The sequence below is a fragment of the Mus pahari genome, chromosome 13 (genome assembly GCF_900095145.1).
Source record: "Mus pahari chromosome 13, PAHARI_EIJ_v1.1, whole genome shotgun sequence".
In the NCBI taxonomy this organism is placed as follows: domain Eukaryota; kingdom Metazoa; phylum Chordata; class Mammalia; order Rodentia; family Muridae; genus Mus; species Mus pahari.
This window is the reverse complement of record NC_034602.1, coordinates 27,696,276-27,710,258: the sequence shown is the minus strand read 5'-3', so window position 1 is coordinate 27,710,258 and position 13,983 is coordinate 27,696,276. Positions and strand designations below refer to the sequence as shown.

Sequence of the window (13,983 nt, the reverse complement as noted above, 5' to 3'; positions counted from 1 at the left end):
GGAGTCCAAGAAGCAAGAGCAAATCTATTTGAGGATTACAGTTGGCATCTTGAGGTGGACAGTCTGGAGGACAGAGCCCTTGACCTAAGATATTTAACATCCCCACTAGGTAGAAGGTGACCCAGCAGAAATGAATTAGAAGACCCCCAGCTGCTGTTCATTGCTGTAGCATGGTTGTGCCTGGTGAAGAGAGATTGTATACCCCGGTTGGAGATGAGTGTTGTTGAGTGAAACTGTGAGGTGAACAGTAGGATTAGGCTGTGTGTTCAATTACTCTGGAAAACTTGGAATTCCTTGTTCTTTATAAATGAGGATGAACCAAAGAAAAGCCACCTGCTAGTCTAGAACTGCTGATTGTGATCTATACTAGTACAGTGCCTGATTCCAAGATTCCATGCAAAGGCATGGGTGTTAGTGGTGAGACATGGCCCAGGTAGGTGATGGAATGGACTGATGTGCTATAGAACAAGAAAAAATTCACTACTGTTTCACTATCACGAGAGGCTCAGAGCAAGAAATGGCACTGACCTACTCGCGTTACACCTCACTCTAGATGCAGAGGCTGTGTGAGCTGAGCCATTCCTACTTCGGGAACAGGCTTAACAGAAGCCTGAAAGTCCTGGGGAGATTTCATGACAGAACCAGAGAAGAGTTCTAATAGGACAACTGTTACAGGCCCTTTTCCTGTAAGGGATTCCTGTTCAAAGGTGGGGGGTGAACCGTGAAGCTGTCAGATATGGCTGCTTGTCTGACTGCTAGCTGGCCACCCCTAGGTAGCTTTGGATGGGACAGGCTACCGAGTGCAGAGGGAACGACAGCTGAGCTGATTCCCCTTGGCCAGCATTGCAACCAACCACATCTACCTCTGAGGTTGCCACAAAATGCAGATGCCAAGATTCATGTGAACTCCTGGACAGTTCGGTGGGACTGATGCTCTTGGAGGGTGGTAACATTGGACAGCGTAGTGAGGTGCCTCCCTATAGTCTCTCCCATGGGCCCTACATGTCTCTCCATCAGTATCAGTCATAGTGTCCTTGACAATAAACCAGTAAATGTATGTAAATGTATTCTGTGAGCTGTTCTAGAAAGCTAATCAAACCCCAGGAGGGGACTTGGAACCCTGATTCATAACCCAGAGGTGAGGAGGGACTCAGCTGGGCACTGTACTTATTACCTTCAGGGAGAGGTCTTAGGGATGCAGCCTCAAACCTAAGAGGGTTGGCACTGTCTCCAAAGGCGACTGAGCTGCTGTCCACGCGAAGCTTGCTGACTTGCAGGGAGGCATGTGTTATGAAAGCTTGGGAAAACTAAGGTAGTTTTGCTTGTTGATTTTGAGACAATCTCTTGCTGCAGCCCGAGCGAGCCTAGACATCTCCATCCTCCTGTCTTAGCCTCAGAGCGCTAAGGATAACATGTGGATCACCAACCAGGCAGGGGTGGTGCACGCCTCTAATCCCAGCACTCAGGAGGCAGAGGTGGGTGGATCTCTGAGCTCAAGACCAGTTTGGTCTACAGAGTGAGTTTCAGGACAGCGTGGGTTATACAGAGAGACTCTGCCTCAAACAAACAAACCAAAGCAAGCAAGCAAGCAAACAAACAAAAAATGGACCACCATGCCACGCTCTGGCCTTGCTCACATTTTCCTTGGCTTTATCAGAGCTGCTCCCTCCTCTCTGCCAAGCAGCCTAATGACAGATTTCACTCAAGGCTTTTCTCTTGAGGGCAATATTCTTGAGGGTGGAAGGGAAAGACTTAGATCACTCCACTGCCCCTCACCTCTGCAGCTCCTTCTCCACCTGCCGCTGGTATAAAGCCCCTTCTCGAAGGATGGTGGCTGTGTTCAGCTTGACCGGGAGGTTGTTAGGCTGTGGCGTGGGGGAGGGGGTGAATGGTAGGTGGCTCAGAAGCAAGTATCCTGCTATCAGCTATCAAGCAAGCCCTCCCAACGTGTCCCCCACCTAGGCATTTCTCTCTGCTTCAAGGGTCAAGCTGCCCGTGAGGTCCTGGGTCCTCCACCTCCCGCTCTCAGAGCCTTCTTTGGGCAAGGCAGGTGGGAAGAAGGCCCAAGATGAGGCCTACAGGACCAGGAGACCCTCTCACCTTGTAGAAGGTCAGATTTGGAGTCCTGCGAATGCGGGGTACAGACTGATGCCACAGCTGCTTCTCCGCGTCCTGCAAATCAGGCAGAGGTAGTCTGGCATCTGGGCCTCCTCAGAACCCCCAGAAAGGTCACCTACTCTTTCCCCCAGGGTCCCCATTCTAGCTCCCCATGCTCATGTGCCTACCCTGTCCCCTCAGGATAGCATTCTGTCTTCCATTGCTCTCTAAGCCTTGCTAGGGGTGTTGGACTTCCTAGGCAGGAACATGGAAAGGAAAGGGTGAGCTAGACCTAGGTACAGCAGTTCCTAGATAGGATGGCTGGCCTCTTCGGGAGTCAGTATCCTTTCCCTCGGTTATCCCTCAGGGCTGAGTTTTTGCTGGCCACCTTCTCTTTTCTTGGGCTGAATGACTGCCCCATGCCTCCTGTTGTACCTTGATGAAAGTTGGGGAGACTTTAAGTTCCAGTGTGGAAGAATAGTCTTTAAAGGCAGCCATCACAACCCCAAGCATGCTGCTGACTGGGGTACACGGCTCAGGCACTGCCCAGACAATAGATCCTGCATGGATTAGCTGCCCTTAATGGCCCTGTTCCTAAGAGAGCTTTTCTGGAGGACAACTCTTCTTTGTATTGGTCCCTGCTCACCTTTATTTTATTTTATTTTATTTTATTTTTTGGTTTTTCGAGACAGGGTTTCTCTGTATAGTCCTGGCTGTCCTGGAACTCACTCTGTAGACCAGGTTGGCCTCAAACTCAGAAATCCGCCTGCCTCTGCCTCCCAAGTGCTGGGGTTAAAGGCGTGTGCCACCACGCCCGGCTATTTTATTTTTAAGACAGAAACTCACTATGTCGACCAGGCTGGCCTCAAACTTAAAAAGATGTGGTCCATTCCTGCCTTCCTGGAATTACAGCTGTATACCATGACACCCTGTCTTTCTTGTCTTTCTGTATGGGTTTGAGGAAATGCATCAGTGGGTAGAGGCCCTTGCTGCTGAGGCTGAGGCCGAGTTCAGTCCCTAGGACCCATAGGGTAGTAGCGAATCCACTTATGTAAGCTGCTCTCTAATCTCCACAGGAGTTCTGTGGCACAGGAGGCTCCAAGGCAAGGATGATCCTTCTGTTTCTATGCTAGGATGATGGGCATCTGTCACCATACCAGGTTTATGTCGTACTGGGGATCAAACCCAAGGCTTCCTGAATGCCAGGCAGACACTCTACCAACTGAACTACACCCTCATCCCTAGAAGGAAGAATTTTATGGTATGAGAGAAATATTACCATGGAGAGGCTGGGCATTACCTGTTCTGGTGGCTCCCTCTGCGCCCGGGGCATGGCACACTGTAGCTCTTCCATGTTGGCTTTCAGCAGCAGCTCCTGTCATGATAGCATGCTGTTCTTCCCCTTCCAGCCGCAGCCCAGGGTCCTCAGACCACCGTGTGTGGGGGTTTGATGGGAGAATGCATGTGCTGTCTAAGGTCCCCAACCTCCTCCCTTTCCCCTAATCCTAGCAGCCCGACAGAGGTCTATAGGGAGACAGGGGTCCCACGTGGCCACCTCAGCTGTCCGGCGGTTGTATGTCTTGATGATCTGCAGAAGCTTCTGCTCCTTAGGCTCCTTATAGGTACTCTGAGGGACCTGGGGAAGTGGCAGAGGGGCAAGTCTGTGCTTAGTGACCATAGTAGAGATGGTCAGACCAGCAGCAGTCATGGGGTCTAGAGTTAAGTTTGGGATGGAGTGGACAGAGAGAGCTGTAAGGCCAGGGCACTGAGGGCATGCCTTAGCATAGAGATAGCTAGGTTAGGCAAGGGGGAGGGGAAGCAGCCAGCTCTTAGAATGGAAGGGGAAAACAGAAGGTCTGAGAGTGTCATACATGATTTTAAAAAAGTAAGCTGCCTGTGAAGGGACCTTAAGACTATGGTCCTAAGCCGGGCATGGTGACGCACGCTTTTAATCCCAGCACTTGGGAGGCAGAGGCAGGCAGATTTCTGAGTTCGAGGCCAGCGTGGTCTACAAAGTGAGTTCCAGGACAGCCAGGGGTACACAGGGAAACCCTGTCTCGAAAAACCAAAACCAAAAACCAAAAACCAAAAACCAAAAACCAAAAACCAAAAACCAAAAACCAAAAACCAAAAACCAAAACCAAAAAAAAAAAAAAAAAAAAAAAAAAGACTTTGGTCCTCTCAGAGGAGATTCTCAATGTCCCTATAGTAGCAATGTCCATCATGGACAGGCGAGGGGCTATCCTGGTCACCCTTGAGCCCGAGATTCCTGAACCTGTCCCCCTAATCCTTGCCTTCTTTCTTCTCTGCATGTTTTACAGGTACAGTCAACTCAACTCCACAAACCTAAAGCCCTCATCTTCCTCCAACTGTCCTGTCCCCAGGCTCCGCGATGCTCACTGGAGATCCTGGTGCTGTCTTTTTGTTGCCCACACTAAGACCTCTTCCTCTGTGGCTGTATTCCTTCCTCACACCCACAGCCATCTCCAGGCTTGCCCACCTGTCTACCCGCTTCAAAATGTTGTACAAAGGGCCTGCTTTCTTGGCTTCTTTCTTCCTGACAGCCAGGAGGAGCTGTGTGGGTTCCAGCCAACCTGATTGTGTGTCCGGGTCCCTGCTCTTCACAGTTGGCGTGTGAGATGGGTCATCTCTTGCTTCCTTCCCTTCCTCGCTGCACTGTGACCTCTCCTGACTGCCCTCCAACTTGGAGCATGGAAGGCTTGGGGTTAGCGCATATTCTTGGCTCATATTCAGGAGGGGAAAGGGAGTCCTGGCCATAGGTCAGAGGGTGTTGGGTATAGGCTTAGCAAATACAGAAGTGAGAAGCTATGTCATAGTGAGGGGACAAGAAGAACTGTCCCTCAGCCAAGCAGAACAGAGACAGGCGGCTGGCAGAACTGGTTCTTGAGGAATTGGCAGTAGAAACATCAGAGACCCTGCAGATGGGGTGACTGTGGAGTTGCTTAGCAACAAAGCCCTGGTGACCTACCTACCCATCCATCCATCTGATTACTCATCATCTGTCCACTACCCAGATAGCCATTTATTCATCTCTCTACTCATCTCTCTCTCCATCCCACAAGTATTTACTGAACATCATCTCTAAGCCATGACTTCCCCACCTGTGCTGGGTGTGTGGTACAAATAAAATGGATGCAGAGCCAGACGATGAGCGGACCCGCACACTGTAAACAGTTGCCGAAGCTATGGGGAAAAGATGGGTCAAGAAGAAGAAAACTCAGAAATTCACCTGCCTCTGCCTCCCAAGTGCTGGGCAGCCTGGCCTACAGAGTGAGTTCCAGGACAGCCAGAGCTACACAGAGAAACCCTGTCTCAAAAGAAACCAAAAACAAAAACAAAAAAAAACCAAAACAAACAAACAAAAACAAACAAACAAAAAAACTAGAAAAAAAAAAAGAAGAGGAGGAGGAGGAAGAAGAGGAGGAGGAGGAGGAGGAAAACTGAGCGGGGTACCCAGCAGAGCTGAGGCCTCGTGAAAAACTTGTGGAATGAGAGAAGTTCACTGAGACTTGAAAGATAGTAGAGCCAGGATGAGAGGTGGGTCCTCCAGTGCCAGCCCTCATGCCCCTCTAGTCCTTCATCCTATGAGGATCAGACGGACCTAGGAGGTCAGTGCTTGTGAGAATCCACAGCCTAATCAGGACTTGGCACCAAGGAAGATGGTTCAAGTAGGCATGAGGCCTGAGCTGGACCAATCAGACTTTTCTAAATAGTTCCTGTCCCTATATATTCTGTCTTGCCCTGGACAATGGACAGTGTAGACACAAGGCCTGGATTAATTTCTTTAAAACAAAAATGAGACTAAGTTAGTCTAAAGATGAAATTTACTTACAGAGGAGACTAGGCTGCAAGCAGTCACAGAGAAATAGAGCTGGAACCCTGATTAACCTATACCTGAAGCCTGTGCTCTACTGTCTAGGCCAGTTTGAGCTGTGCTTTTCTGTTCCTTACACCCTGACTGTCAACTCAGAAACAAACAGCCCTGAAAAGCATCTACAGTGTGACTTTCAAGTGGACTGTCTTATGGGGAGGGTGGGCACCATGGCTAATGGTAAACTCTAAGCACAATCCAGACATGTCTGAACCCATGGCCAGACAGTATCCCTTAGCACCTCCTGTTTGGGTCCAAAATGTGGTGGGCTCTGGCCTCCGCCAACTTCCCTCTGTGTGTGTGCGGGATTTGGGTGGACTGTGGGTTACTGAATGTTCCTCTCTGGTCCAGTACACCCTTGACCCTGGAGAAGCCCAGCCACCCAGTGACTTTCACAGCCTGTCCTCCTAGTCTTAACATCCTGGAGGAGCAGGAAGAAATGCCCAACTCACAGGTCTCGGCTTGTCCATGGTGGGGACAGGCTCAGGCATTGTAATGGCGCGGGGCCTTGGGACAGTCAGGTTGAATTCCTTGGGCACCGTGACTTTGGCCTTGGTCTTCAAGACAGGAATTTGATCGGTTGGTACTCCCTCCAGTTGTTTGATCAGCTCCTGGACCTCTGGCTGCCATCTGGAAGGGAAAAGTGGAGAAGGCTATAGAGTCACATCCCAAGCAGGTCACCAAGGAGCTGGCCCCTGGGATCTGAAGGACCGCAAGTGCGTGGTTGTCCCTAAGGGTGAGGTGATAATGGACAGGTGACTTTTCCACTGACTAGCTTGTGGGGGCAGTCCGACCACACTTCAGTACCTGCATTAAGTCTCCCTTTTATACAAATGTGGAAACTGAGGCCCATGGGACAGAGGAGCTGGGAGGCTAAAACATCCCCACTGCAGGGATGCCAGAATCTCTGAGAGTGAGCAGGAATTAGGGTGTGGAGCGAAACTGGGCAGTGCATATGATGGAGGGAGCTGGAAGCAGGGGAAAGCAGTAGGGAACGGGAGAGGGTTGTCCAGGAGCTGCACCGTTGATGGCAGGGGGAGGGAACTGTGTGTGCTGAGGGGAGGGACAGCCAACTGTCCTTGGGTCCTATGGAGCAGAAGCTCAGAAGGGTCTTAATAGTTTGTCCAGAGGTCTATGAACCCTCTCTCCCTCTCTATGCCTTGAGTGGATCCAGCCCATCATCACCAGCCTGCTCAATGTTTTCTCCTATGGGGCTTATCAAGGGTGGATGTATGACTTGAAATGCTTTCTGCCTCATCCCCAGAATGAGGACAACCCAGCGAGAATGAGGCTGCTATGAGGGCTACCAGCAAGGGGCTCTCCTAAGGCCATGGATGGACCAGGCCTCCTACTTTAGGGTAGGTATGGGGACACAGTGGTAGGCTTAGAACAGGGCTGGTCCCAGAGAGGGCTGGGAGGCCTGTGATAAGTGTGGAACTAGCACACAGATGTTCCCCCTTTTTGGAGTTTGTCCTAACTGCTGACAATGGGGGGTCAGTTGGGACAGGACGACCCTCTTTTGGTGAAGAATTAGCTCTAAGGACCTCCACTGTGGGGCCACAGCCTCTTAAGCACTAGTACATAAACAGTCAGTCTACTTGAGTCCAGCTTATCTGTCTGCCTGTCCCCAGGAAGACATGATGATGTTCCTCCCCTTGTTCCCTCAGAAGACAGTGATCTGGGAGATCCCCATGTCACCTTGCTGTTCCTGATGCAGCCTCAGGAGATTCATTCACGGCATCTCTGATCTTTCACCCTAACCTGGGGCATGAACTAGACTCTCACAGAGCTTCTGTGAGTAGGAGAGGAATGAGGAGACACACCCCGCCATGCTCTGAGGCACCTGGAATGGGCGATTTTCAGAGACCCAAATGCCACAGCTGACCCACCTCAGTAGAGGGTCAATCCAGTTCTCCATCACATGGGCCGTTTCGTAGATGAGGCTCCACTCGTCTTTGATCCATGAGCTCAGGTTCAAGGGGTTAAAGAAGAATCTGAGGAACTGAGGCAGGAAAACCCTTAGCAGCTCCATGGTAGCTCTACCACCACCCACTGCTGCTCCAGCCCCTCACAGGGGCCAGAACAGACTTGATACTATTGTCATGCCTACTGCAGATGGATATCCATCCAGCTTCTAGGCCTGGAAGGCCCTGTTCTCACTCCTGGGCAATATGTTGCAGGGAGACATGGAGGGTTGCCTGCCTGCCACCCACCCTGCCCCATCACAGGGGAATCTATAATTTTGGGAGTGCTATTTCCCATGCCCAGTAACCCTGCAACTTGATCTCAGTACCAAGATGGAGCCTGCATCCCTAGTCAGGGGCTGCACAGTGAAGCCTACGATGCCCTCAGAGGGCGCAGAGCCAGTCCTGGGAGATTACCAGTGCTACAAGCTTCTGCTGGTAGCTTCCCAGCTTCTGGTCCCCAAATCCGAAGCTTTGGCTCCGAAAGGCTTGGGGCCGGTGCCTTCCAGCTTTTTAGTGGAGTCAGCTGCTGTAGGGAGCCAGAAGTGCATTTACACAGGACAGAGCTGTCAACTGGTCAGGAGGGGCAAGGGTCCTATGAGGTAGCCCTGCTGTTTGGGACAGTCTCAGGTCTTCAGTCCCTAACTGAGGAATAATGAGGCTTGAATTGCCTGCAGCTGCTCTTAGAGGGACCTGAGAAGCTGTAAACATACCCTAGCCTGGAGGGTCTTGTCCAGTTTAGAGGACTCCTGAAGACTCTTTGATACAGACCTTCTAAAAGCAATCAGAAGGGACAGCCAAAAGCTAGGGTTGCATTTATGCCATTCTCCTGTTTGCAGGACCAAGGACCACATGTCTGAGCCTGGGACAGCTTTGTAGTGACACACAACTTGCCGCTCATGCTTAGAAGCAGGAGGTGTACTTGGGGGATGACTTCGGAAGTGCATGACCACCGAGAGGGCAGTGCTGAGCGAGGCCATGACCGTCCCATCCCGTGCCACCCAGGGTAAGCACTGTCATCACCAGCTTCATCCTTACCAGCCTCTAGCTTCCTTGTGGCCTGAAACACGATTCTTCACAGAGGCTACTAAGGCCTCCTTCTAGAGCTTTCTACAGCTCCCCACGTGGCAGCCTGCGCACTGTCCTCACGTATCCATGTGGCCTCTCCCTGCTACTCATCCCTTGCCCATGGCCAGTGTCCTTTCACCCTTTTTTAATCTCTCAGCTGTCAGCCTTGGCCCCTGAAGGTGAAACTGGCCTCTACATCTGCCCTCTGGGGTCCCCACCTCCTTCATGCTGGCTCAATCCAATTTAGGCACATCTTATCTTTTTTTTTTTTTTCTTCCTATTCTCTCATTCCTCCCCACACATTCACATCAGCATCTTAGCAGGGTCAAAGCCACCTTTCTCACTGGGATGTGGTGGAACAGTGCTATTAGAGACCCTGTGAGAGTGGGGAATAGGGCTTTCTGTGGGTCTAAAAAAAAAGCCCTCTGATTTGGGAGGAGGGTTAGGAGATGGTTCTCCTAGAGCATGTTCCACTTTTACAAAAGACCAGAGTTCAGTTCCCAGAACCCTTGTCAAGTGGTTCACAATGGCCTGTTACTCCAACCCCAGTGGTACCATTGCTCAGGAGACTCTGAGGGCTCCCGAATGTGAACATATCTATGCAGGGATACATATATACAATTATAAATCATAAAAGTAGATTTATGGCTGGCATTGTGGCTTGTATCTTTGGGGGGGGGTTCAAGACAGGGTTTCTCTGTGTAGCCCCTGGCTATCCTGGAACTCACTCTATAGCCCAGGCTGGCCTCAAACTCAGAAACCCACTTGCCTCTGCCTCCCAAGGCATGCACCTGTGGCATATATCTTTAATCCCAGCAATTGGGAGGCAGAGGGAGAAGGACCTCTGTAAATCTGAGGCCAGCATTGTTTATATATTGAGTTCCAGAGCAGCCAAACTACATAATGAGACTCTATAAAAAAAAAAAAAAAAAAAAAGGAAAAAAAAAAAAGGCTTTGACCTTCTGGCAGGTTTTTGGTGCATGGGTGTGGGGTTCCTGGGTGCTAGAACTTCTAGCTTTTCCAGCTGCGATCTTGGACCAAGAAACTGCCTTCCAAATGGCCTAGGCCCGACATGCTTAGAGCTCTGCCACTCCTGAACACAGCAGAAGCACTTAAGACAGGCCACACTGTTGCCGACAGCTGGGTCTCCATCTTCACCTGGCTTCTTTCTAGATCTCTGAAACAGGTTGAGGGTCCCTAATGGGGTCAGAGTCACCCAGTGGGGCATGGAGTATGGAATGGGGAAAGGGAAGGGGAAGGCCTTGTACTGGTCACCAGTCAATCACGGCAGCAGCCTTGTTCCCTGGACCTCACACAGGCTAAGGAATTATTATGCAGCTGAGCTTTAGCTTCAGTCTTTCTTTTCTCTCACTTTTAACTTTGACACAGTGACTCAGGCTAGCCCTCCTCTCCCGGCCTCCCAAGCAGCTGGGGTTACAGGCCACAAGGCCTGGCTCTCATGAAGGTTTTGTGGGCTACTGTCATGAGTCTTCAGAGCTCCCTAGAGTGGTCAGTGACCAGGTACTGACCCGGGGTCACTATTATGGCTTGCCCTGGTGATGTTTGTATTCTGATGTTAATTCTGCTTCCTCAAGAGGTGCTATCCACAAGAAGGGGTAGATCACACACTCAGGTGATCTCATGTGATCCTTCTCCTCATTCTAACTGGTCAAACAAGGTTAGAGCCTGTGATTGAGCAGTAGAATGGAGAGGTGGGACTGGAGGTCTTGGGGGGGGGGGAGCAGGAGGAGAGAGGAGGGAGGAAGAGAAGGTGGAAGCCAATATGGAGCAGAACCACTTGGCCAGGAGGAATTGCAAGTAACAAGGGGTCTCATACCTGGGGAATAAGTTAGTATAGTGATAGATTTGCCCAATCTAGGCATATAGTTTATAATTATAATAACTGGGTTGTGTGTGTTTTTATGTGGGCTTATTGGGGTAAGAAATTACTGCAAATGGTCACTGCATATTCTGAGAACAGTATGTGATCTATACCCCTGAGCATTTGGTGAGTCAGCACTGCAGGACCAGGGTAGGAGGCAGGGTGGAAGTTTGCTCCATAGTCATTTTGGATTCCAGCACAAGGCAGCCGAGCCTGAGCCAAGTACAGATCATGCTGAGTGTGGCACTGGCCAGGGCAGTCCCAAAGCATCTCTCCAAAGATGCCATTGATATTACTTCTTGTTCATAAACATGAAGTCCTTGCTTAAGATAATTCTGATTGCTTATCTGTCACAGGGTACTTATGTTGTTCACAAACCAACGAGACAGACTTCCCAGAGACAGGGAACATTATCCTATACAGAAGGTGTCAGCTGGTATTAAGCAGAGAAAAGGTGAGCCCACCAGTTTCTCTAGCTGAAGGATGAAAGGTGGGGCTGATCAGACGCTCCCGCATCTAGCTCTGGTTCTTGTCTCTCCTGGCTGGCAGCCTCAACCAAATCACCGTGGTGGGGACAGCGGGGCTCACCTTGCACATCTTACGAACAGGCTGAGACTTGATGATGCTGCAGAAAAGCTGGAAGCCAAGATCCTCCAGCTGGAAGGTGGCCAGGTAGCAGATCACTGAGGAGAGAGATGGTGTGAGGAGCACCCAGCTGCCCTGCAGAGGGGCTCTGGGTGACCTTGGGAGAATTCTGGAGCTGCTGAGAGTCTTTGCTGGCACCTCATTCTGTCGGGGCACATAAGGACAGGTCCCTCTGGCAACTACCACTTCATGCTCAGTGATCGTAGACACTGGTCACTCGGGCGGGGCTTTCAGCTTCCACACACATTACACTGCATTTGATCAATTCTCAGAAACCCCAGGATCTCTCCAGGCTAAAGTGATTTCATCTCCAGTTTTGTCGATTTTTGTGAGCTGAGTCACTTTAGGCCTTTGGGTATGGAGGCTTCTCGGATGAGGTTGCTCATTCTACATCTAAGGCAGGCAGTTAGGGTCAGCCCAGCTTGGCATTTGGAACCAGCTACCTGTCTTAGCCCACCTGTACACTGTAGCCCTTACCTCTCCACCTCCCTGGGACAGCAGCAAGGCCAACAGTAGGTCCTAGGGCTAGATCCCTCTCTGCCCTACGGGTAGCACTACCACTGACCACAGACACTGTGTTCTGTAAATATGGACAGTAGTCAGGGCGGCTCTCATATTTAATCTTTTCCTGGATGATCCAGACTAGCATAGGCTTATTCTCTTCTTAGGTGACAGGATTAGGGTCATGGACAGACTATAAGAGGTATGTATTTTGGCCCAAGCTGCCCTTAGGGGCATTCTCTTTCAGATAAGGGGGTCCAGAGTTTGCATGGGGCAGTAGGATCCATGTCTGCTCCCCACCCAGGTCCAAGTTTCCCCATCTGAGAAGTGCAAAAATACACCTAACCTGGGCTATACATTTATGGGCACCTGGGAATCAAATGAGAGAAAGAGCTGAGGCCGAAGCAGGAAGAGCCACTTTCTGTGTCCTGAAGCTTGGTTGGCCTCTTTCAAGTCAACCTGTCAAGCGTCTGTGGCTAGCTTCCTTTCGAATCCCCATCTGGAGTGGGCAGCAGGCCTGGGCCTCATGGACATGTGGATAGTGGATGCACGCACCCTCAAAGAGGTTGTAGTCGGACCACAGGCAGGTCTGGCCATCCCGTGCGTAGAAGGCATCCACCACGATGGTCAGTAACTTGTGGTATTCAAGGCAGCCAGACAGAACCTCCGAAATAAACCCAAGCTTCTGCGGGCTCAGAGTCTGAAAAGGAAAGCCAAGAGAGAGCTCTCCAGGGCCAGGAGAACAAGGACAGATACTCCTTGGGGACAGATACTCCCACATGGCTGAACAGAGGCCAGATAGTTCAGCTCTCTATAGTGGGCGATGACCACAGTGATTGGGAAGGCAGGACCTCCAGGGTGAATGAAGAGAATGTGGGTTTTGTGGGACAAAATAAACATGGAAAGCAATGAGACACAGAAGGACAAGTGTTATGCAAATATTCTCCTATATGAGGATGGGTGAATCTATAGCGACAGAAAGAATGGCAAGCAGGTGGCAGGGGAGGGCGCAGGGAGCCAGGCAGCTGGAATTTTGTAGGCATAGAGTTTCAGGTCAGGAACATTAGAGGTTATGGAGATGGATGGACTCTGGCTGTACAGACCTGGGAGTGTGCTTTGTGTCACTCAACATAGTTAAGATGGTCAAAAGTTATGCCAAGTGCATTTCACCACAACTTGAAAATGAGTTCATAGCCGGGCGGTGGTGGTGCACACCTTTAATCCCAGCACTTGGGAAGGAGAGGCAGGCAGATTTCTTTTCTTTTTTTTTTTGTTTTTTTGTTTTTTTGTTTTTTTGAGACAGGGTTTCTCTGTATAGACCTGGCTGTCCTGGAACTCACTTTGTAGACCAGGCTGGCCTCGAACTCAGAAATCTGCCTGCCAGCCGGGCGTGGTGGCGCATGCCTTTAATCCCAGCACTCGGGAGGCAGAGGCAGGTGGATTTCTGTCTCAAAAAAAAACAAAAAAAACAAAAAACCACACACACACACACACACACACACACACAAACAAACAAAACAAACAACAGCAACAAAAAAAATGTTCATATAAAGGCTTTTACGTGAAGAAACATTATCCAGAAGAAATCTGCACGATTAAGGGAAGTCTGCGAGAACTTGTCCTGAATAAAAAGCAGGATGGGAAGTGCTAGTAGGTAGCAGTGGTTGGTACACACCTTTAACCCCAGCGCTTTGGGTGGAGGCAGGCTGACTTCAAGGCCAAGCAGGAGTACAAAGGAAGACCCTGTCCCGGGAATCAGAACCGTCGAGGTCCACCTCTAAGCCCTGCCCTGGGAGCAAGACCTTTACCACAGGAGCCTTTGGGGGACAATTCAGACCCAAATGATGAGATGACCCATGTGTGATTCCGAAGGTCCAGAGTTCAAATCCCAGCAACCACATGGTGGCTCACAACCGTCCGTAACAAGATCTGAC

The 13,983-nt window shown here is 50.4% G+C and overlaps 1 protein-coding gene across 1 annotated transcript in view; it reads right to left on the bottom strand.

Moving 5' to 3' along the window:
- The window catches only part of Cfap99 (cilia and flagella associated protein 99), a 29,531-nt gene that overhangs the window by 12,404 nt on the left and 3,144 nt on the right, over positions 1-13,983 (bottom strand). The window contains exons 2-9 of the mRNA XM_029545469.1: positions 12,605-12,749; positions 11,492-11,586; positions 7,879-7,991; positions 6,442-6,619; positions 3,653-3,733; positions 3,398-3,472; positions 2,101-2,172; positions 1,777-1,865 (exon numbers count right to left, since the gene is read on the bottom strand). Of these exons, the coding sequence (XP_029401329.1) occupies positions 1,777-1,865; positions 2,101-2,172; positions 3,398-3,472; positions 3,653-3,733; positions 6,442-6,619; positions 7,879-7,991; positions 11,492-11,586; positions 12,605-12,749 (848 nt within the window). The remainder of the gene's footprint in view (positions 1-1,776; positions 1,866-2,100; positions 2,173-3,397; positions 3,473-3,652; positions 3,734-6,441; positions 6,620-7,878; positions 7,992-11,491; positions 11,587-12,604; positions 12,750-13,983) is intronic.